This window comes from Bos indicus, chromosome 16 (assembly GCF_029378745.1).
Source record: "Bos indicus isolate NIAB-ARS_2022 breed Sahiwal x Tharparkar chromosome 16, NIAB-ARS_B.indTharparkar_mat_pri_1.0, whole genome shotgun sequence".
Lineage (NCBI taxonomy): Eukaryota > Metazoa > Chordata > Mammalia > Artiodactyla > Bovidae > Bos > Bos indicus.
In genome coordinates this window covers 71,375,478-71,398,692 of record NC_091775.1, presented here as the reverse complement: position 1 = coordinate 71,398,692, position 23,215 = coordinate 71,375,478, and the positions used below count along the sequence as shown (strand labels likewise).

The 23,215-nt window shown below is 39.1% G+C and overlaps 1 protein-coding gene across 6 annotated transcripts; it reads right to left on the bottom strand.

Moving 5' to 3' along the window:
• Window positions 1-133: 133 nt before the first annotated feature.
• Window positions 134-18,319, bottom strand: ANGEL2 (angel homolog 2). 6 transcript variants are annotated; one of them, XM_019976169.2, is made up of 9 exons: window positions 18,071-18,319; window positions 15,604-15,929; window positions 10,259-10,515; window positions 9,402-9,471; window positions 7,622-8,043; window positions 6,602-6,728; window positions 6,138-6,195; window positions 4,085-4,248; window positions 134-2,495 (listed from the first exon to the last, which is right to left on the bottom strand). In XM_019976169.2, exons 1-9 carry the CDS (start codon window positions 18,127-18,129, stop codon window positions 2,344-2,346), a joined length of 1,635 nt encoding a protein of 544 aa, XP_019831728.1. In that variant the 5' UTR covers window positions 18,130-18,319; the 3' UTR covers window positions 134-2,343. The 6 variants fall into 6 exon arrangements, with proteins under 6 accessions (XP_019831728.1, XP_019831729.1, XP_070624704.1 ...); XM_019976170.2 differs by having other exon boundaries at window positions 18,112-18,315; XM_070768603.1 differs by lacking the exon at window positions 18,071-18,319 and adding an exon at window positions 17,899-17,991.
• Between the last annotated feature and the right edge of the window lie 4,896 nt (window positions 18,320-23,215).

Below are 23,215 nucleotides of genomic sequence, written 5' to 3'. Positions count from 1 at the left end.
TGTATTAAATTTATCATTCTATTTTGGTGTATCTTAATTCACTTATTGGCTTCCTTATATTTTGGCATCACCCAAGGCAACAAGTGAGTTTCACAGCTGACTTCATCTACCACAAAACCTTCAGGCACAAATGTACTAGTATGATAATTTATTAGGCAACTTACAGGGACAAAGTGCACATGGCTTGACAAAGTGAATGTTTTTCCAACCCTCTGAATTCTGGATCTCTAACTTAAAGACAATTTCAAACACACCTACTGATATCAAAAGCTAGAGTAAAACCAAAATTTCATTACTGCAATTCTGCAATATATCCCTTTCCATTTAAAACCTGGATAGCACAGCAGGTGAGACAGGGAGATTTGGTTTCAGCAGTTAACCAAATTTAATTGCTTTTGGCAGGTAAATACAAGGCTCCAACAGTTACTAACTCTTCTGATCAAACAAAGTAAAGACAAGTGGACAGTTAATTTTAGTGGAGCTTTTAAAGCCTGTGACAAAGTTACAAAGGACTCCTTGGCCTCCAGTACATATAATAATACTTCATTCTATAAGGTAAAGCAGAAAGCAATTTTATGGGATTAACTCAAAGTGAAACACATGAAAAGGGCCTAAAATCACAATATATTAATCAGGGTACAAAAAATTAAGTTTTCAGAGGTTTTCAGAGATGTTTGTTTATCAAGAATACCTATATATAAAGTTAGTTGTTAATAAATTCATACAACACAACATAGTTATCCATGAGTCTTCATTTTTCTTTCCCTAATACTAAAAGGGATAAATATACTATCTGCTGTTATCATTTGCTGATGACAATATCTGCTAATCAGAACATGTAATACTTTGAAAACTGTTACTACAAAATGTGGGAAATCCTATGGTTAATACTGTTAAGTTTAAAAGAAAAAGTGACACAATAAACAGAAGTATTTCTGTAACACTGTAACTTTTACTAGGGAAATCCTTATAACCCACATGCTTTTGGGGGGTATTTATCTGGTTTATTTATTTTTTTAATAATTGTAGTAAATAACTTCAGTAGAAAAAGTCCGAGCTTATAAAGTAACTACTGCTGCTAATTTAAAATGAAGCATTCTATTCAGAAAACCCATTGTAAAAAACTTTTGTAATTCAGTATAATATAAAATTACTTAGTAAAAATGGACATAGTTCTTTGATCCCAATTCTAGAAAAGAGTAAATTTTCACTTAGGTTTTAAAATGTTTGATTCAAACACTCATTAAGAGCCAACTGCAGGATTTTTCAGACCCACTCTTAACCGCTTTATAAAAAAGACCAGCACCATCTCACACTACTGAATCATGATAAAAAAAAGATAAAAACCCAAAACATTACAGAAATGACAACAGTTAAACCACAACAAAACAGTTATCATCAACTATTAAAGAGTGTTAGGTCTCCAAGTTAACATCTCCCCTCTAGAGTTCTGCTGGCTTCCTCTTATTTCTGAGGCAAATAAAAAGAATCTTATAGCTGCCACTTTGTTCCAAATACAAGTTTCCTAATAAAGTAAATTTCTACAGGATTGGTTCAGTAAAGTAAAATCTTTCCTTCAATCCAGAATCTTTTCTTGAAACTAAATTAAAAAAAAAATTACTAGGGAAACTCAAGGCATGACCCCCGCCTCTTGACTCTCTCAGGCATCCTGTGCAGTCCACTACAGGATGGAGAGTGGGCTTGTCCAAAACACCTCATCCTGCTAGTTATGGTGACCTACATCTTCCCAATAAAATGCAGGCACCTTACATGGCTCAGGATGGTAATAAAATGGATTCAGCAATTTGTATAGTTCTAAAAAGCACTGTCAAGCCCCATCAAAGACAAACTAAAATGGTTAGATACTTGGGAACAACCCAATGATTTCTGAGATGAATGAGTTAAGACTCAACAGACATGATACTTGTGATGAAATCAGGCCTTCTGGAAGGGAATGAGTTGTGGTCTGCAAGAACTCAAAGATATTTTGGATCCACTGTAAAGCTTGCTAAAAACACGAAATTCTTTCCTAAGAGGACTAAAGAAGTTGCGCCGTATTTAAAAATCACTGTCAACTTTACTGGGATTTAGAATAAATATTTACAACTTTTTTTGCAATAAACAGCATTTAGATCTCACTTGTCAGGAAAATATTTTTTCATTATTAAAAAAGAAAAGTGTAAACGTGTTTCTTCTGTTACCTGTTTCAAACATTTAACATAAACCTCTTCAGAAATTTCATAGCGTAAAAATAAATAAACATGCAAACTCTTAAGAACAACTTTACATTCTTTGGGGAAAAAAAAACCAAACGGGAAAGCAAAGTATATATGTAATCAAGAGTCAGAGTTCAAGTCTGAATTTAGCCAATAAAGGCAAATGATCTGAAGAGTTATTTTCATTTGGAAGTCCATTAACAGTCCATAAGTCTTGTTCTGTAAGAAGTGACAGTCTGGCTAGAAGTTTCAAGCCACCAACCAAAGCAACTTCAGCTCCTACATTAAAAAAGCACATACATATTTAGTGAAATAACAGGTTGTACATTGACCCCAGAAGTCTTTAAAAAAAATGATATGTAACTTGACACTGCCTTGGAAGTCTAATATGAAACAGTTTAAAATCTGGTTAGTTTTTATTGAGTTATAACCTAATTATAACACTCAAACAGCAGTCTCAGATGTTTGTTTTCCTATTTCAGATTTGTTTTTTCAATTTCAAGTTCTACAAATAATCTTTAGAAGAAAATATCAATATAACACATAAGAATGTTAAGAGTAATTTGAGATTGACAACTACCTAAGAAATTCACCCATCAACTTTTCTATAATTGTATAAAACCGAAAGACTAAGCCACATCTAAGTAGGACATTTATTAAGTGACTGCAGAATAAATTAGTATAATTTGGTCCCAGAGAGTTAGTACCCACAGAAGTGGAGTAAAAGGCTCTTGATGTTAACATTGGAGATGCTGGTCCACGGCACACTCCCGCCATCTAGTGGAGATATATATATATATATATAATGACAACTACCAGAACTAAATTACAAATTGAAAGCAACAAGGTTATTTTGTAGAGTTGATCTAGTGGAGAGGAATTGGACATCTCCTGAGTGTTACTAGTAAGGTTATTTTTGGATAGAAAGAAAAAAACAGAAGGGAAAATTGGGAAAGAAAAGTAGCATTGAAAAAAAAAAAAAAAAGGAAGAGAAAAAAGGAAAATCAGAAAAGACAAAATAGCTGCCCACATTTAGGATTTTCAATTTTCTGAATACTTTTTTGACTCCTGGTTCCCTGGTGTAAAGAATCTGCCTGCAATGCAGGAGACCCAGGTTCACTCCCTGGGTTGGGAAGATCCCCTGGAAAAGGGAACAACAACCCACTCCAGTATTCTTGCCTGGAGAATGCCATGGACGAAGAGCCTGATGGACTAGTCCATGGGGCTGGTGAAGTCAGACACGACTGAGCAACTCCACTTTCACTACTATTAAACCTCCCTTTCTCCTCCACAGTAAATCCTTTGACCAATAGTTAATACCTTGTTGTCAATGAATCATACAAGGAAAAGTGTTTTATCACCTGTGCTTTTTGAAAACACACTGTTCAGACTTCTCTTTCCAGAAAGAGACAATATCCCAGGGTCAACATGACAAAACCGTCAGCTGTTGGCAGGACAAGCAAGGCCCTCCAATGAAGGCAGCACCCCTTAGTAAAATTTAAGTACAAAGCTGTGTGATGCTGCCGCCGCAAGAAGAACAGTAGACTTGTGGTGGATAAAACCAGAAGGCAATATAAAAGATCTATAAAGGAACTCAGAAGCTGGCTGGGATTGGAGGCTGGAGCTAAGGATGTAATTCACAGGGAATAATTTGCTCTGAGGTATTTCACTGCCTCCATCTTCTGCAAGTGATAAACTGATTTACTCGGGTATAGTACCAATCTGCCAAATATATTACCAATTTTAAAATACTTTTAATTTCTAAATTGAGAACTTCTCATACAGATGTTTGGCTTTCTCAGCTTCAGCCCTGAAGTTTTTAGTTACTGTGTTCTCAAGCAGAATTTAAGATTACACGCATTCTTTACCTGGCTGCTCAGCAACACCTTCCTTTTCAGCAGAATAGAAAATATAATCCACCGTTACGGCACTTCGGGAATGGCAGGTGGTCACTTCTGGGATTCCAGTGTCAGGAAGATAATGTGAATAAACAGATGACAAGCTGAAATGGTGCTGTAAATTTGAAGATAACCTAAATTGAAGGAGAAAAAAGAGTAGCGTCCATCAAGTTTTTAATGATTTTTATAATTCCTCCTACTTAAAGCACCTTTTCACTTAAATTTCCAGACAAAACCAGACATTAGGACAATATTTATTTAAACAGACCATATCACAATTTCACATTTCTTTGTTCATGCAGTGATATCCAAAATCCATTAACAGGTATAATATGTGGGGTGTGTGGGGGAGCTCAATAATTAACATACTGATGTGATTTTTTAAATTAATTGTAACATATTTGATAGCCTCCACTTACTAATGAACACATATTCTAAAACAATTTGTAAGTTTTTTGCTGCTTCTAAGAATATTAAAGTGGCCTTTAGGAATACTATTTAGAACTGACAGACTTTTGATGTCAGAGGGGCCATATTTTTCCATGGTTATCCTTGCTATGGTATGTGAGATAATTTTGTACTGCATCTTAAAACAGCTTCTATATAATGGCTTACATTTACCCCATTCTTTAAATATACATGATGTTTCAGGCAAAAGGTTTAAAAATCATATCCCATTAACACATCATGAATTTTAAGGATATTTTATGTCATGAAACAAAACAAAATTTAAAAGAAATTTTTTGTTCATTCAACACACATTTATCAAACATCTCCTAAGTCCAAGGCACTATCTCTTCTTAAGCGCTAAGGATACACTGATAAAGATGCCCTGATTTTAAAGAGCTCATAGGTCAATAAGTACAGATAATTGTTTCAAATTGCTCTACTGCCAAGTTTTAGAAACTTTTTATGTCTGAGGACTTATATTTACAATATTATTAAATGTAAAATAGGCCTACTGCCAACTGTTCTTACTACTAACATTTTAGTTTACAGATACAAGTATGCATATAAAGGCACTATTTTAAAGATATAAGTAGCTTTTCTTACACCCTATTTTTATAAAAAGATTTTAGAATTACTCAAAACTAAGTATTTGCTAGTAAGAGTAGCCTTTTTAATTATCTCACTCAGGGAAGTTTCTACTGTGAAAGGTTTAAAATTTTTTAATAAATTTTAATTTTAAAAAATTGCTCCTTTCTTTCTAGTTCTTATAGATATTTTCCCAAAACAAGATATACAAAATATAATAAGACTGAAAAGAAGTCAGATAAAAATGAGAGGTGATTCTGAAATTTAAATGTTAAAAGTCAAAACTATAGAAGAGTCAGACTACGAAATAATCAAGACATTTTGAGAATCTCCTAAGACACAAATGTCCTATTGTATTAAATATATGTTTTTCAATCACAGCCCTAAGCATCCATGATTCTTTAATAAAAAGAAACCCAGGCATCTTTACCTAGCTACCTATGAAGACCTTTCCCTGTAGTTTAAGAGATAAGTTCAGGTAATTATCTTTTCTACAGCCATATTCTTTTTTTGGATCATTTCTCCTATAGATTTATTTTTGAGATTCAGTAAGCAGTTAAAGGAGGCTAAAGATCCTCTTGAAATCTGAAAGATATTTTTCTGTGATCTTCACCTTTGTTTAAATACATAATAGCAATAAATGTTAGTGGGTTCAGGTCCATGGACAAATTGTTTCTATAAACAACGCTTAAGCACTTACTGTATGTCAAACACTGATTTTACATGCTTTGTCTCATCTAGTCCTCACATCAATCCAGATTATAAAGAAACTGAACCTTTTAAAAATGTTAAATTTCTTGCTTAAAATCACACAATTAAAGAGCAGCAAAGTTAGTGTTAGAACTCAGGTCTATTTGACTTAAGAGCCAGCGTTCTTCACCAGCACAGAGTATCATCAGCTTTATTTTTTCACCAAGTGATTTTTGAGAAATGATTTCTTTACTCAACTAGAGTCAGCAAATGTCTACTGTTGCTTTCCAGAACTCACTTTTCAGCTGTTACTAGGACCTCTGTTTTGTCCAGCTCTGGTTGTGTCAGGTCACCATCTGTAAGAGCAGAGAGAAGCTTATTAATACTCTCAGTGTCTTGTTTTGTTCTATTTTGCCGTAGAGTACTTTTACTCTAGGAACAGTATTTAAGGCATATCTAGTTTAGATAGATGCCTAGTTAAATGGTTCATCCCAGAATATGTATTATGCAAATACTAATTAGCAAAAATAAAACACAAACATGTTCAACGCAACATGCAAGTAATTCATGCAAAAGTAATTTTGGAAGTTGATTTTCAAAAAGGTAATCAGAGTTCTTAAAAAAAAAAAAAAGTGAACAACCCTATGCTTTTATGTATGAATATTCATCTCTGAGATGTTATCCCTTTAAAAATTTAGTTTTATGCCTTCAAAGGGAACACTATTATCAAGAAGACTGCCAAAATGGATTGCAAACACTTACCTGGCTTTTCTACTTTTGGTACCTGCTGTACCTCATACACACAGTTCTGTGAGATACCTAGGTTTGGGGGCCAAATTGGAATAGATAAAATTCTTTGTCCCCGTGAAGACTGTTCCTGGCCAGATACCTAAACAAAATTTCAACAGGTATCTTAGGTAAATAGATTTTAAATTATGTACTGAAAAGTTTATTTCTTAAATAAAAGGAAATCCAAGAATAGTAAATATTATCCTTTATTCATTATATCATTTGTGCTTGTAAAATTTTGCTCAAATACAGTTCAAAAAACATTATTACTTACATAAAAATGGTAATCTTTTCCTATGCATGTTTTTCTCAAATTTGGAAATCTAAATGATCTATAGCTTTGGACTAATACTGCTCCTCCTTTTTTTTACTACCTGCATTATAGTTCCTGTTATATAAAATACTAAGAAAGATCAACTCTCATAAAACTGTAAACTATCATCCAAAACTCAGTGGCAAGGGCTTACTTTGGTCAAATGTACTAAAGAGGAAATAATCTGAACTAAGCAGAACAGAACAATAAAAATAAAAACATGGGATAAATTATACTCAGCTAAAGAATTGAAATATGTATCCTTATGGAAAGGAAAACTTATATAATAAGCAAATATTACTGTTTCTCCAACTCTCTTGCCCACACCCGGCATTCAAAACGCTTCTCTGCACCTGTGAGTAGTTCCTTATTTGTGAAGTACTCATGTCTGTCAATGGTTTTATTTTCCTTCTTCACCCCCATTCTGAATCTTTTGTTGGCTCCTACTTCCTCCAAGCAGAATATTGTCACAAATAGATGGAAAAGTGAATTAAATCCAGTGAATATAATTACTTATGAGTAGCTATGGATCATCATTGCAGTTTGATAAAGTGAGGGTACTGGTTCATCTGAGGTTTTCAAACAGCTCTGGGATGACTTTACAAGGTAAAGCTCTGTCCTCACTTTACAATGTAGACAGAGACTTACACCCACCTCCTAATAAGAAGGAATGCACTTACCTTTCCTATGGCGAGTCCTTCATAATTCAATTTTCCTTCCTTAATAAAACTATAGAGTGGAGAACCAGGAACAGAATTGAAGTCCCCACACATAACAATGGGGCAGAAGCTGCCGTCTTTCTGATGGGCAACACTGGAAATCTCTGCCAGAAGCATTGCCAGTTGGGTCAGTTTAATGTCACCTCGCCTTGGGTTATACAACAGATGTGTGTTAGCTACACAGATGGCAGGGGAGGCAGCGCTTGGAATCTTGGGTTGCAAGAGCAACACTAATCCAACATTGTCTCTGTCCAATAGAGGAACATCACGGCGGTAGAATTCCACTGGGTTCACTGATAAGAGTGAAAATTTGGAATGTTTGAAGCAAATGGCACAGCCATCAGGTTTCCTTCCTGTCCGCATCTTGTATTCACAGTGATAACCTGTAAGAAAGAAAAAAATTTTTAACAAAGATGACTGTTTTTTTAATATATATACGAAAGTAATAGAACTGTTTTGCCACACTTGCAAAAAATAATATGGCAAAACAAAATTCTAATTTTTGGACAATGTTTGTCGCTCAGTGAAGTTGCTCAGTTGTGTCCGACTCTTTGCAACCCCATGGACTGTAGCCCACCAGGCTCCTCTGTCCATGGGATTTTCCAGGCAAGAATACTGAAGTGGGTTGCCATTTCCTTCTCCAGGGGATCTTCCCGACCCAGGAATCGAACCCGGGTCTCCCGCATTGCAGGCAGACGCTTTACCGTCTGAGCCACCAGGGTTAGTGTATTAGTAAGGTAGGATGTTAAAAAGTGTTGGAATCAAAAAAGTCTACTTCTGGGTCAAACAGATTTTTTTTTACCGGCAGACTGCAGTGTTACATACACGTGTTATCACACTCTCATTTCCATCCTAACAAAAGTCAGAGTCAAGGCAAAAACAGCGACCTTATAGTAACCTGTCCCCTCTCTCCCAACCCCAGATCTCTTACCTTTTTGCTTCTAACTCTTTCCTGCTTGATCCACTCCACACACAGCAGTTTCTCTTGCCTCAAGGCACTACAACCTTCTTAGCCATCTCCACTACCTGGAATGCTCCAGCCACCACTTGTTCCTTCACCTCCTTTAGGTCTTTACTCAAAAGTTGCTCTCTCTGGTCATTTTGTTTAAAACTGAAAGCTGACCCATTTCCCCCTTCCTGTGTTTTTCTCCAGAAAACTCTCATTACCTGAGGTACTATTTACTTGTTTGTTCAGTCTATTCTTGGCCTTTCTCCACTAGAATGTATGCTCCGCAAGCACAGAGACCTGTTACCTGTTTTGCTCACTGCTGTATCCCCATTGCCTTCAACAGTGCATGGTGTACAGCAAACACTCAAAAAAATACGTGCTGAATGAATGAATGCAACGTAGGCAGCATTTCTCAAAGAGATGACCTGTTTCTAAAGGTATTCATTCAATTAGGCACCGTGGACATAGGTGTTATAAAATGATGAACTAGATACAATGGTCCCCAATCTCATGGAACTCAGAATCCTAGGAGTCTGGTAGTAGGCAAAGAGACTCCTAGAAAGGCAGCTATGAAGAGATTTTTGCACACTTTTCCATTTATATTAAAATATGTATCAACACAAAAGTACCCATTTGAAATACTTCAATCTTTTCTTGACCTCTTAAAATGAGTATTAAGCTGTTTTTCAAAATTAAGATTTTTAGTCTAAATATACCACACACCTTTGTTAGCAAGCTATGCTTTAATAACTCACTAAGTAAATCTGGCTAAAATAAAAGTTACATTTGTACCCAATGATTCCAAACTTGGCCTGATCTCGGTTCCATAATGATCTTCTTGAACTTCTTGCAAACAAAGTACCTTAGAAGAAAAAATGGCTTGAATTAAAACAAAAAAATACAAATATGAATTTTCTGGTGCTTTTGTTTTAAAAATAGGTTTCTAAAATTCTAAAAACCTAATGAAACCTGAAATAATTTTTTCTTTTATAAATCTATCAAATCAATGTCTCCAAATTTGATCAGTCCCCAAAACCATGACCTTTACTCACATGAATCCCTCTTATTATCCAAAACTGGTATTTCTCAAAGGAAATATTTATAATTTATATGCTGGAATATTTTTCCTGAATTTACAAGTTCATTCATACTAAATCCTTCTAGTCTTTTGAATGTTATCATCAAAATTAATTTTTGCATGAATTATTAAAATTTTCAATCAAAGGGAAGTATTTACTGAATACTTAATATGGTACCAGTCTCTGTCTCAAAACTGATTGATACTTAAAACTTTTTGAATCTTTTCTGAAAAGTTATATAATCATTTATATCAACAACCATTAGCAAGTTATGCCTCCAAAGTTATAATACCCTATTCAAAGCTGTTTCATCATCTTATCTATTAAAAAAAATTTTTTTTTAGCCACACTGTGGCTTGTGGGATCTTAGTTCCCCAACCAGGAATGGAACTCGAGCCTTGGGCAGTGTTAAGCACAGAGTTCTAGCCGCTGGACTGCTAGGGAATTCACCTGTAACTATATAGGCCTTCCCTTCTTACTTCACAAACAAAAGGGATAAAAAACCATTTAGTTCAGAAATGAACCCAACTTTTCCTTAGGTGAAGAATTCTGATGATATTTTACACTTACATCTGCATCAAAGTGTTTAATTTCTTTCAGAATATTGGGAAACCTAAAACTCCAGTGTAATACTGGCCGCCGGCAGTGTTTATAAAGGTGTGAATTGTCTTCCAGTAAATCCTGTGAAAGTATATTATAGGACATCACTGAAAACTCAAACTTGTTCTCACTGTCTTCACATATGGGGTCAACATTTTCGTCTCCTAGGATCTTCGTGTTTTCTTTATTATGGTTACATATATATTCCCAATGCCGTTGTATTGTGCCTGTTAAAATATATTAGACAAAATACAAAGAATTAATAAAAAACAGATCATATATTTTCCTGCACGTAAGTATTTTTTGCCTTTTAAAAATTCTTATAAGTGATGAACAGAATGTTTTCCCCTAGAAAATGGTACTGTAGCACCTCATGACTAGAAGTGGTCATCAAACTGTTTACAAAGACTGTGGAATGATACACTGCCTGATCCAAGAGGCACAAAACATGTTTAAGAGGGTTCTGGAAGTCATTCTGGAGGCTCTGAGCGTGTGTCAACAAAGCTAAGACTACACAGGTCATGGCTTCTCACTTCCCCATGATTATGGCATGGATTTGCCAGACATGCTCAGCAACTTCATAGCCAGGACAATATACTTGTATGGCACAGCTGGTCTTTCAACAAGATAATTTCATATTGTATTTTATCACCTACTAGTATGACAAGATCATCAAATGCTTAACTGTGTTCCTGAGACAATTCATCTGAGAAATCTGGTTTAGACGTGAATGAAGGGTATATAATGACAGTAAATGGAAGCAGTATTTACGGAAGACTGCTAATGAAATAAACAAAAGAAATATTTTTAATGCACGCCAAAGCAAAAATTAAATGTAACATAGCTATACAATGCTAGTAAATGCTAATCCTGATTGACAAACCTAGCATGCAACAATCAGGAATGTGTGACAGTTTATATTCTGCAAAGACACCGTGCACACTGAAAAAGTATTGAGAACAGGAGGAAATAGCAAGAGATTCTGAAATTATAAGCAGTCTTTGATTTAGACATGATTACTTAAAAAAATACATACACACACACGTATGTATCTATAGATACATAAACACAGTACCATATATATGTATAAACACTCATACACAACACACATACTCCTTCGATCTTCCTCTCCCCATCAATAAAGAGGATACTCTTACTGTCATGAAAGTCATAAAGACAAATGTGGAACTTTTTAGAGAATCTATAAGCTTAAAAGAAGGGAAAACAAGAAATAGGATGAACTTGGGAAACAAAAAGATTTGAAGATGGACTTTCAAGCACAATTAGATGATATGAGAAAATCTCAGCCCTAGAATATCTCCCTTTTCCTGTAAGGCTTTCATTTCACTGATTCAGAATCCCTAAACTTCTCCAATTAAAAATTAAATAAAAAATAAATTGAGGAAGAGTATTCTAAACATGGGGGGGAAAGACTACAAGGAAATATACCACTATTTTTAAGAGTAATTATCTCTGATATGAAGGACTGTGAAAGATTTTTCCAAATCTTCTGTAATTATATATTTACAGAGTATCAACACATTCTAGAGGGGTGGGGGAACTAGCTGCAGGCAGTCAAAAGGTACAAACTTTCAGTTATAAAATAAATAAGTAACAGGGATGTGATGTACAACATGGTAAATTTAATTAACACTGTAGCATGGTCTATATGAAGGTTGTTAAGAGAGTAAATTCTAAAAGCTCACATTACATACAAAATATTTATTTCCCCTTTCTTTTGTGTCTCTTTGGGATTATGAAGTTCACAAAACTTATTGTGGTAATCCTTCCGTGGTGTAGTAAGGTAAATCATTATGCTGTTCACCTTAAACTTAGACTGTGCTGGTAATGTCAGTTATATCTCAAAAAAGGTGAAAGAAAAAAAGTATCAGTACACTCTAGAAATGTCAATGAAGTAAAAATTTTAAGTGACTTTAATCAGATTTCATCCCTCAAAATCTAAAAGCTGATATCTGCTGCACTGAAGGAATAGGAATTCTGATCAGAGGACAGAAGAGGAAGGCAATTTTTATGAATAGCGAGGTCTGAGTGGAACAGGGGAGTTGGAATTATGATACCAAAGGTACTAGGAGCCTGAGGAGAAAGGTAAAAACTGATGAAGGAAAGAAAACCAAAGTAACAAAAGTATTCAACTATCACATAATTTAGCTCAGTGCTTGTCCTATGTCTAGGAAAGAGAAGGAAACTACCCCTTATCCTTCACTGAATATGGAGAATCCTACTCCTAAAGGCCTTTATTTTGGGGGGCTCCAAAATCACTGCAGATGGTGACTGCAGCCATGAAATTAAAAGACGCTAACTCATTAGAAGGAAAGTTATGACCAACCTAGATAGCATATTCAAAAGCAGAGACATTACTTTGTCAACAAAGGTCCGTCTAGTCAAGGCTTTGGTTTTTCCAGTAGTCATGTATACATGACTAGCTATGACTAGTCATAGCTCACACAAAATGTTAGCTATGGATGTGAGAACTGGACTAGAAAGAAAGTTGAGCACAGAAGAATTGATGCTTTTGAACTATGGTGTTGGAGAAGACTCTTGAGAGTCCCTTGGAATGCAAGGAGATCCAACCAGTCCATCCTAAAGGAGATCAGTCCTGGGTGTTCATTGGAAAGACTGATGTTGAAGCTGAAACTCCAATACTTTGGCTTCCTGATGCAAAGAGCTGACTCAATGGAAAAGACTCTGATGCTGGGAAAGATTGAGGGCAGAAGGAGAAGGGGACGACAGAGGATGGATGAGATGGTTGGATGGCATCACTGATTCAATGGACATGAGTTTGGGTGAACTCTGGGAGTTGGTGATGGACAGGGAGGCCTGGCGTGCTGCAGTCCATGGTGTCACAAACAGTTGGACACAACTGAGCAACTGAACTGAACCCCTAAAGGTCAGAACTAAAGCTACTGATACTGACTCTGCACAGCTACTCTGAAATTTATAACACAGTTTCTATGAGGAAAACAGAAGTGATTCTTAAGAACTGATTATCGAGAACATAATTCCCTCATAAATTAGGGACTGTCTACGGTTTTAGTCACAAATCATTAAATCTTTTTATGTAAATGAGATGGAGAGGGTTCTAGTCATACAACAAAATGTTAGCTATCATCACAAACTTACAGCACTACCCTGGTGGGATCGCTGCATTAAATTCATTCATGCTTTCTTATAAAATATGTATATGTAATGGCATATAAAAGCATAAGATTTGTATAGTCCTGGCAATTAAGAGTTTAAACCAACTCTTTCGGCAATTCCATTTTTTAAAATAACCAAGACCACAAGATGATCAAATCAATACAGTAGCTTTCAGACTTCTACAGTCTGTATAACTCTTTGGTATTATTTTTCATGTCCTGACCATTAACCCCTGGTAGGCTGGGACTGGGGCTGGGATGATGGGGTAAACACATTTCATTCTGACCACATTTGCTTTGAATAAACATACAGAAATTTGTTCGAATGCTAGGGTTCCATGGAAGACAATTTGAAAACTACTGAGAGAGTGGACAGTCTCTGGCTTTCACAGACTTCACAACATAAATTCACACTACAAAAGTTTATATACCTTCCATGTCAGGAGGAACAAGGTGGTCACAGCAGAGAAGACAGATGAGTCAAAAAAAGCAAGCAATTAGGCCTGATTGGGTTTCTAGGGTGCCTAATTAAAAGGTCATAATTGGGTCACACAAATCCTTCAAATACCACTTTATAGTGACAGGCAAGTTAGCAATGCTGTTCTCTTGATTGAAAAGTAGTATTAGTGAAATATCAGAAGTCACAAATATGGCTTAACGAAGAGCATTTTCCTTATTCACAAAACCTAGGAAGAACGGACATATAGAGAGTCAGGTTGCAATCAAAGTTTATCGGTCTGTAAATGTAATTCCCCATCCATTTAAGGGAAAACAACACCACCAGGATTTTCTGAGTACCTACTATGAAGCCAACAATGTGTTAGGCACGTTGAATATGTCTCACTCCATCCTCCACAGGCTTTCAAAGCAGGCATTATTTCACACTAGGAAACCAAGGAGCAGAGAGGTTTGTAACCTGTCCAGACTCACACAGTTAGTGGCGGAGCAGAATGAGAGCAGGAGCGTTTCCTAAGCCCATGCCTGGGGTCACTAGGCCACCTCTCCACCTGAGAGCCCACCAGATTTACAAGAGGCCAAACAGAAGAGGAGTGTGTCAACCTGATGAACAATGAATACGTGAACGAGCAGCCATCTCACGTCCTCATACAGCCTCAGACGATGGGTTGTTTTTAGGAACCTAATTTTAATGATTCTAAATGTACCTTTCAATCATTCAAATACTTGTTTACAGATACACTGATGGTTAAGCGCTATACAAATAGATTTCCACTTCTTCTGAGTAATTAGAATTTCTACTTAAATGTGTAGTAGAAGTCCTACTTAGAAGAGTTCTAACTAATCTAGCTCTTATTCCCAGGTGAGACTCGCTCTGAACGCCTTTCTTTGACAAACATGTCCGCTCCCTGCAAATTAACACCCACACAGCCTATTTCCAAGTATCTTCAGAGGAATGATCTTCATCGACAACTGTAGCTCAGTAAGAATGACAATTCCAAATTTACTTAGACTACTCGTGTATCCTTTTGGAGGGGGGCAGGGCTGGAAGCACAGAGAGTCTGGTGAATTGTTGAGAGTAAAAAGAACAGGAGAAAAATAGAAATAACCAAGATAGCTAGAAAAAACTGTCTCAAAGTGAATAAGATGTGGTTAAAAGATAAACTTCCCAAAGACTCTTGATTATGTCTAAAGACCCATCATGAAAAATATAAATTTAATAAGCTAAAATTTGATTCTGTAAGAAAATATTTTTCACTTATGATTGTTTCTATTTAAGGAAATTTTTTTGTCTTATAATGCTAACATCAAAAATGAAAACATAATGTTTTTTAATATATCTGTGGAATCTCAAGAATACATGTTATCAATTTCTAAGAAATCTAAGAATCGTTGTTTCAAAAACAGTGAATTTTAAAATTATTCTTAAGGTTTCCATCTGGTTCTCCATTGTTTTCCAACTTTATATGAAGAGTAACTTTCATTTTTACTGCCAGAAATACACAATTAATTGAAGATTTTTTTTTAAAGACTTAATTAAAAAAAATAATTTCCGTTTTCCTAACAGAAAAGTACTGGTTAAAAATAAACACCAAACACCTCTAAAACCTGCAGGAGGTTTTCTTAAGGATTAAATATGAAAAGTTTCAATTATGCTATGGCTTATGTCTATTTCTGCACCAAGATAAATGTCACCTTTACCTTGGTGTTTTCTTCGTTTTGATGAAGGCTCATCTCCCTCAGAGTTCATGATGTAACTAGAGAGGTGAAACAAGGAAGTCTGGCTCAGGCTGTCAGGTCTCCAGTTCCAGTACTGAAACGGAGCTCTAGACTCAAACAAACCAGGTGGTCTCCAATTTAGTGAGAAATGCCTACTACTGAAGTACGGGTAAGGGGCGCGAGAGTAATGTCCAGGCCACCTCATACAACTAGAAATGTGTCTGTTCCAGCAACACTTTTGCAGATTCTCCCACGGTGTAGTCCAGTCTCTGCCCAGACTCTTCTGGTGGTGGGGTAACATGGGGTATCTAAAAGAAATAAATACACTCCTTGAGGCACCACTTTTTGTTCAGCTATATAGCACACAGAATCTAAATCTGTTTCCTCAAGGGAAGGTAATGTCTAATATTTAAAATCTGACTTCTCAATCTGAAGGATTTCACTGCTCGTGGCAATACCTCAAAACGCTCCCTAAACTATGAATGGTATTCTAAACACTTAACAGAGAATCCACCAGCCTCCCCAAGTACCAGCTAAACTTCTAAAAGTCCACACAATTCAGCTGAGAGATAAACCAATCACCAAACTGTATTGAGTAGCTTTCTAGCATCTAATAAAACCTAATGGACAAATAAAACCCACAGCACACATAATACTTAAATACAGAACACATAAGCTGACTGTAATAAAAGTGAATCTCTCTAACCTGGGTTTGGAGTAAAAATATGTTTCTGAACAACTTTTTTATACCAAAGTTTTATTTTCCAAACATCTTTATAGCTAAGAAAACAAAAGCCTATCACTACTTCATGAAACTACCTACCTCTCCTGGTAATCAGTACATAATTTATTTTTCCATGCTACTTTTTTCTCTTTTAAGCTTGCTCCTCCTTGAGGGAAATGAAAAAGACTAGAAATTCACCAACACTCCAAACCCAACAGCACCAATTATCTGATACCAATTATATGATAGGCTCTATCATGAAAAATGTCTCTGAAATAGTGTTATCATTATTTTGAATAGATATATTGCTCGCAGGCTCTCTTATGAAACAATGCAACTCAAGCACTAAAACACTATTCTGGCAAATAGCTACAATTCTGAGAGACTCCTCCTGTCCTCCAGAATTCATTAAAGCTGTATTTCCAAGTCAGTGTCAATAATGTCCACTTTCATCACCAAGGGAATTTTGTTTAAATTGTATTTACTGTTATTTGACCTTTATATATTTGTTTCAACAGCATTTACATTTTTATATAAATTTATTGAGCAGTTTACCCTTTCTCAAATTGCTCTCTAACCTCAACATAATTGTAAACTTTTAAAGACATGACATGGGTAAGTCTATCCTGTTTTGTGACAAGTCTGAAAGCCATAGAGATTTGGAGAAAAGCCATAGACCTTCTACCCCAATAAGCTACCGTATTCTAATATAATACTTGTACTACAAAACGTATTCGCTGTATTTGTAGTTACTTATACAGACTTTTTATTTTCTCTTAAATTGATGGGCTCCTTTGGGGCCAGAGCACCCTAATTCCTTTTAATCTGGTTCTCTTCCCAAGTGCCTAGCACAGTGCGTGACACACAGCTGGTACTCAGGAAACGCTGCCTACGGAACAGCAAAGTCCCCAAACTACAGGAGTCAAAACCTGATCCCCGTAACTGATGTAAAAACTAAGAGGGTGCTGTATTTCCCACGTGCGATAATACACCAGTCAGTTTCATATGGTACACAATTAAATAATACCAAGCATTTATTTTAAAGTGTATTAGAAAAAAAAATCAGTATATAAAAGCCAGCAACTCGTGGATACTACTTAGAAAGGCGCTAATGTGGGCAGCACCTCTTGAAGTGCTTTTTATTCGATAAGTCGATTTCACAAGTAAATTATCTGGTAATATCGATGTGGAACGAGAATTTGGTAATCATCGTAAAAGGTTGAGATCCCAGAGTCGGGGAGGGGAAAAGTTTGCGAGGCATCCACACACCAACAGAGCAGCCCCGGGGCGTGTGCACAAGGCGCGCGCCTCCCTCGGGGTCAGGCCGCCCCGAACCCACGGCGAACGGCGGCCTCGCTAACTGACCCGCAGCTGCCCGCCCGGGGCTCTGCGGGGCTGGGGCAGGAGGCCGGGGACCCGGAGGCTCGGGCTGGGTTACGGGAAGTGAGCCGGGGCTCCGAGGCCAGCCCGGCCCGGGGAAGCACGAGCCCGGCCCTCGGCCGACGCGTTCGGCGCCTCGGGCCCGCGCTGTGCGGGCCGCGCGCCGGGTTTACCTATCCCTCAGGGTCTCCAGAGGTCTGTCCCGGCGGCATCGCGGCCCGGACCCTCTTCCTCTTCCAACCCCGACACCCCAGCCCGCCCCGCCCCGGTTCCCCTGGGCCGCTCGCTCCCGCCCCCGGGCCGCCCGCCCCTCCCTCTTCCCTCCCGCCACCCAGCCCTACTGACCGGCCTCTCCCCACCACACAGCGGCCGTAGCCCCTCCTCACACAGCGCCACGCTTCCATCTTTACACTCCGCGGCCTTCCAGTTCCCGGCTCCCGGTCACAACGTCCACCTCCACGGCCGATTTGGCGGCGTCAAGCACCGGGGGCTCCCCATCACTAGACGCGGGGCCGCGAGGCCCGACTGCAAAGCATGCCGGGAAGTTCGATCTTGCCCGCCGCCAAGTCCCCATCTTGCGCTGCAAAAGTCAGCGAATTGTCTCGGCGCCAAATTGTGTTCAAGAGGCATGCGCTGAGGCTGTGAAGCCGGCGCAGCCATTTGTGAGTAGGGCGAAACAGCCTATTTAGGTCTTAAAGAGACAGGAAATTAACTAAGAGCTCAACAGCTTGATTAAAGATGATGGGAAGGTTCACTGCAGTTGGGTTTCCCAGGTGGCGCTAATAGTGAAGAAACACACCCCACCCCTGCCAATGCCGGAGACTGAAGAGACGTCGGTTAGATCCCTGGGTGGGGAAGATCCCCTGGAGGAGGGCATGGCAACCGACTCCAATATTCTTGCCTGGAGAAACCCAGGGACAGAGGAGCCTGGCGGGCTGCAGTCAATAGGGTCTCACAGAGTCGGACACGACTGAAGCGACTTAGCAAGCAAGCACTGCTGCTGCTGCTAAGTCACTTCAGTCGTGTCCGACTCTGTGCGACCCCATAGACGGCAGCCCAACAGGCTCTCCGGTCCCTGGGATTCTCCAGGCAAGAACACTGGAGTAGGTTGCCATTTCCTTCTCCAATGCATGAAAGTGAAAAGTCAAAGCACCGCAGTTACTGTTAAAAAGGAAAGAAGAAAAAAAAAAAAAACCGGTTATTTGTATCCGCTCAAGGTAGGGAAAAACTTCTCTGGGTTCCCACAGAATTGTGATACCACAGATTTTTTTCAATTAATTTTTCGGGACCACGTCTGCAGAGCTCACTTTTAAATGCCCACCTCTGTTCAGTGCAGATTGCAGGGGCAGTGCCCTGCTTTTGCTCCTGGCTCTTCAGGAGTGGCAGTTGGGTTTTTTGTGGTCTCTTTTTTGTTTTTGATAATTATCCCCAACCGTGCTGTGCTTAGTCGCTTAGTGGTGTGGGACTCTGCGACCCCATGGACCGCCAGGTTCCTCCGTCCATGGGATTCTCCAGGCAAGAATACTGGCGTGGATTGCTGTGCCCTCCGCCAAGGAATCTTCCCCACCAGGGCTTGAACCCAGGTCTCCCACATTGCGGCGGATTCTTTACCAGCTGAGCTACCAGGGAAGCCCATGAATACTGGCGTGGGTAGCCTATCCCTTCTCCAGGGTATCTTTCCAACCCAGAAATGGAACCGGAGTCTCCCGCATTGCCGGGGGATTTTTTATCAGCTGAGCTACCAGGGACGCCCTTTCCCCAACTGTGCATGCACACAATTGTTTTTAGTCCTTTATAGTTTCTTTGTTTTTTGGTGCTCAAGGAGATGTTTACCAGGTGCAAGCATTGCAGCAAAGGATCTCAGGTCTCAGGTCCCAGACTGTCTCAAAGTTACTGCCAACACTGAATTAAGGACTACTAAACCATTGTTCCTAAGGGAAATACAGAGTTAAGTTCCCCTCAAACACTGATCACATGTTAGTCACTAAACCAATATATAACTTTGTTTTATTTATGTTTGTTTACTGCTACTGCTACTGCTAAGCCACTTCAGTCGTGTCCGACTCTGTGCAACCCCATAGACAGCAGCCCACCAGGCTCCACCGTCCCTGGGATTCTCCAGGCAAGAATAGTGGAGTGGGCCGCCATTTCCTTCTCCAATGCATGAAAGTGAAAAGTGAAAGTGAAAGTGAAGTCGTGTCCGACTCTTAGCGACCCCATGGACTGCAGCCCACCAGGCTCCTCCATCCATGGAATTTTCCAGGCAAGAGTACTGGAGTGGGGTGCCATTGCCTTAAAGACACTTTATTTATTATATATTTTTGATTCAGTAACATTGAATTCATGACCAACAGCACTGTAATTCATACCAAAGTGAAGCATAAAAACACATGTTTCCTCCATAAGGCACATCACAGACTCTAGGAACAACAGACAGCGTTTCAGCACTACCTTTTGAGGCCATTTTAAACAGCAAAATAACTTTTAAAAAAGCTCAAAAGGTTTTTTTTTTAGCACTTGGCACTAAATAGGCTGTGAAGAGGACACTTGTTTATGGTGAGAGCTGAAAAAGAAGGCAGCACTTTGCTTTCTTAGACCTCACCTGGGAACATTCATCCTGGGAAACCAAAATTTTCACCCTTCTGTACATGTCCATGAATGAGGACAAAAGCACTGCCAATATTGATTTTGGAGGTACAGATCTATTTTAGCCAGTAGGCAAATTCACAAATGCATCATCCATTAATGCTGCTACTGCTGCTGCTAAGTCGCTTCAGTCGTGTCCGACTCTGTGCGACCCCATAGACGGCAGCCCACCAGGCTGCGCTGTCCCTGGGATTCTCCAAGCAAGAATACTGGAGTGGGTTGCCATTTCCTTCTCCAATCAATGCATGAAAGTGAAAAGTGAAAGTGAAGTCGCTCAGTCGTGTCCGACTCTTAGCAACCCCATGGACTGGAGCCTACCAGGCTCCTCCGTCCATGGGATTTTCCAGGCAAGAGTACTGGAGTGGGCTGTCATTGTCTTGAATAATGATGATCAAATACATTTCCATTTTATACTGTCCTACTTCTAACTGTAGTCTCAGTTTGGCAGTTTATTAAATTTATTGACTGATAGTTTCTTGTATGTCTTATCTCTATAATGAGGTTGTAAGTACCTTGTGAGCAAGGACTATGACTCATTATTTTCAAAATACACCCTACCCGGTGCTATGATAATTACACAATAGATTGTGGATAGTATTCTTTTGAATGAATGGTTAATACTGGACCAGAAATAAAGGCTTACGAATTAACAGAACCTTTTCTCTCGAATACACTCTATAACCTCTGGTTTGTGATTTGTAAGGAGGAATGTAGCACTTTAAGCAACATCCCTGGGGACTCCTCTGGAGCTATTCTTTGACGGGAAAATAAATCAGCCAGTGTTGTTGTTGTTTAGTCTCTCATTTGCATCCTACTCTTTGTGACCCCATGGACTGTAGCCCACCAGGTTCCCCCGTCCATGGGATTTCCCAGGCAAGACTACTGGAGTAGGTTGCCATTTCCTTCTCCAGGGGATCTTTCCAATCCAGGGATCAAACCCGAGTCTCCTGCATTGGCAAGTGAGCCGGTAGGTCTCACAAGAAAAAAAAAGAAGCAACAGAGATTAATGAATATCCTTTCAATGGAGCTGGAATTTGGAGGATTATCTGATCCTAAAAGATAGTCACGTTTACCTTGAATTAAACTATTTTAGAATTTTGAAGATATTAACTTGTAGAGAACTGATGGTAATGCAAATAATTGTTGCCTGTGAACATGTCAACAAATTCTATCCAATGGAGGGAAAACTCTCCTCTGTAGATAAACCAGTTTTGCATCCATTTGTAAATTCAATATTCCTGTTCTGTAAAATGTTTACTTTTTGGATTCTCCTTGAACAAATTGTAACATATCTTTGGTTCCCTTATTAATAAGTTAAATAAAATTGTTTTATATTGAGACTATCTGGGACCTGGGACCTTTTGCTGCAGTGCTTGTACCTGGGCAAACAAAATACAAAGAAACTCTGAGGGACTAAAAATACCTGTGTGCATGGGTACTTGGGACACATTATGAACAAAAGACACAAAAAGACCAAAAGCCCCAGCAAAAGAAAGGTGCTGGGAGCAAAAGCAGGGCACTGTGCTTACACTCTGCATAGAGCACTACCAAGCGGGTGGACAGACCAACTAAGCCACCCCTCTGGCCCAACCCTTGGACCCATCCCTGTGCTTGTTTAGTTGCCCAGTCCTGTCCAACTCTTTGCAACCCCATGGACTGCAGGCAACCAGGCTCCTCTGTCCGTGGGGATTCTCCAAGCAGGAATACTGGAGAGGGTTGCCATGCCCTCCTCCAGGGGATCTTCCCAATCCAGGGATCGAACCCAGGTCTCTCACATTGCAGGCACATTCTTTACCATTTGAGCCACCAGGGAAGCCCATCCCTACTCTTACCCTATGTAAGGAACCAACTCACTCTGCCTCAAGGAGTGAGGAAGGGAAACTGTTGCTTGTTCTTACTCCCTCCTCTAGCAGCAAGATTCCCAATAAACCCTTGCTTGAATTTCTTGTGTGACTTTTTATCAATTTCTTTTGATTAAGGAAGCCAAGACGGAGAAGGCGATGGCACCCCACTCCAGTACTCTTGCCTGGAAAATCCCATGGATGGAGGAGCCTGGTAGGCTGCAGTCCATGGGGTCACGAAGAGTCGGACACGACTGAGCGACTTCACTTTCACTTTTCGCTTTCATGCGTTGGAGAAGGAAATGGCACCCCACTCCCGTACTCTTGCCTGGAGAATCCCAGGGACAGGGGAGCCTGGTGGGCTGCCGTCTATGGGATCGCACAGAGTCGGACATGACTGAAGCGACTTAGCAGCAGCAGCAGGGAGGCCAAGAACCCTGGCAAGGTAACAATATGATTTCATATTTTGTGTGTGTGTGTGAATTATCCTTTAAAAAGTCTGCTGTTCCACATGAGATGCCCAATGAATTCATCTGATGAGCAAATGAACTTCACCATCAGAGAAGTACACTTCATGGATACCTAAATCTAGGAATTTATTTTCTTGTTCCCAGAAATGAATCTGAAGCATAATAGAATTCTTTAGGTCCTCTGTTTTCCTCCCAGAAATATTCTCCTCCATCAGTTTGTTAAGAGTTTTTATGTGATCAGTAAATTATTCCCCTCTTGTGGCAGCAAGATCAAGAATTTGGTTGTACGGTGGGCTCTGTAAAAGGATTAATGATTTATAGAGATCTATTATCTGTTGTGGAGAAGGCAATGGCACCCCACTCCAGTACTCTTGCCTGGAAAATCCCATGGATGGAGGAGCCTGGTAGGCTGCAGTCCATGGGGTCACGAAGAGTCGGACACGACTGAGCGACTTCACTTTCACTTTTCGATTTCATGCATTGGAGAAGGAAATGGCACCCCACTCCCGTACTCTTGCCTGGAGAATCCCAGG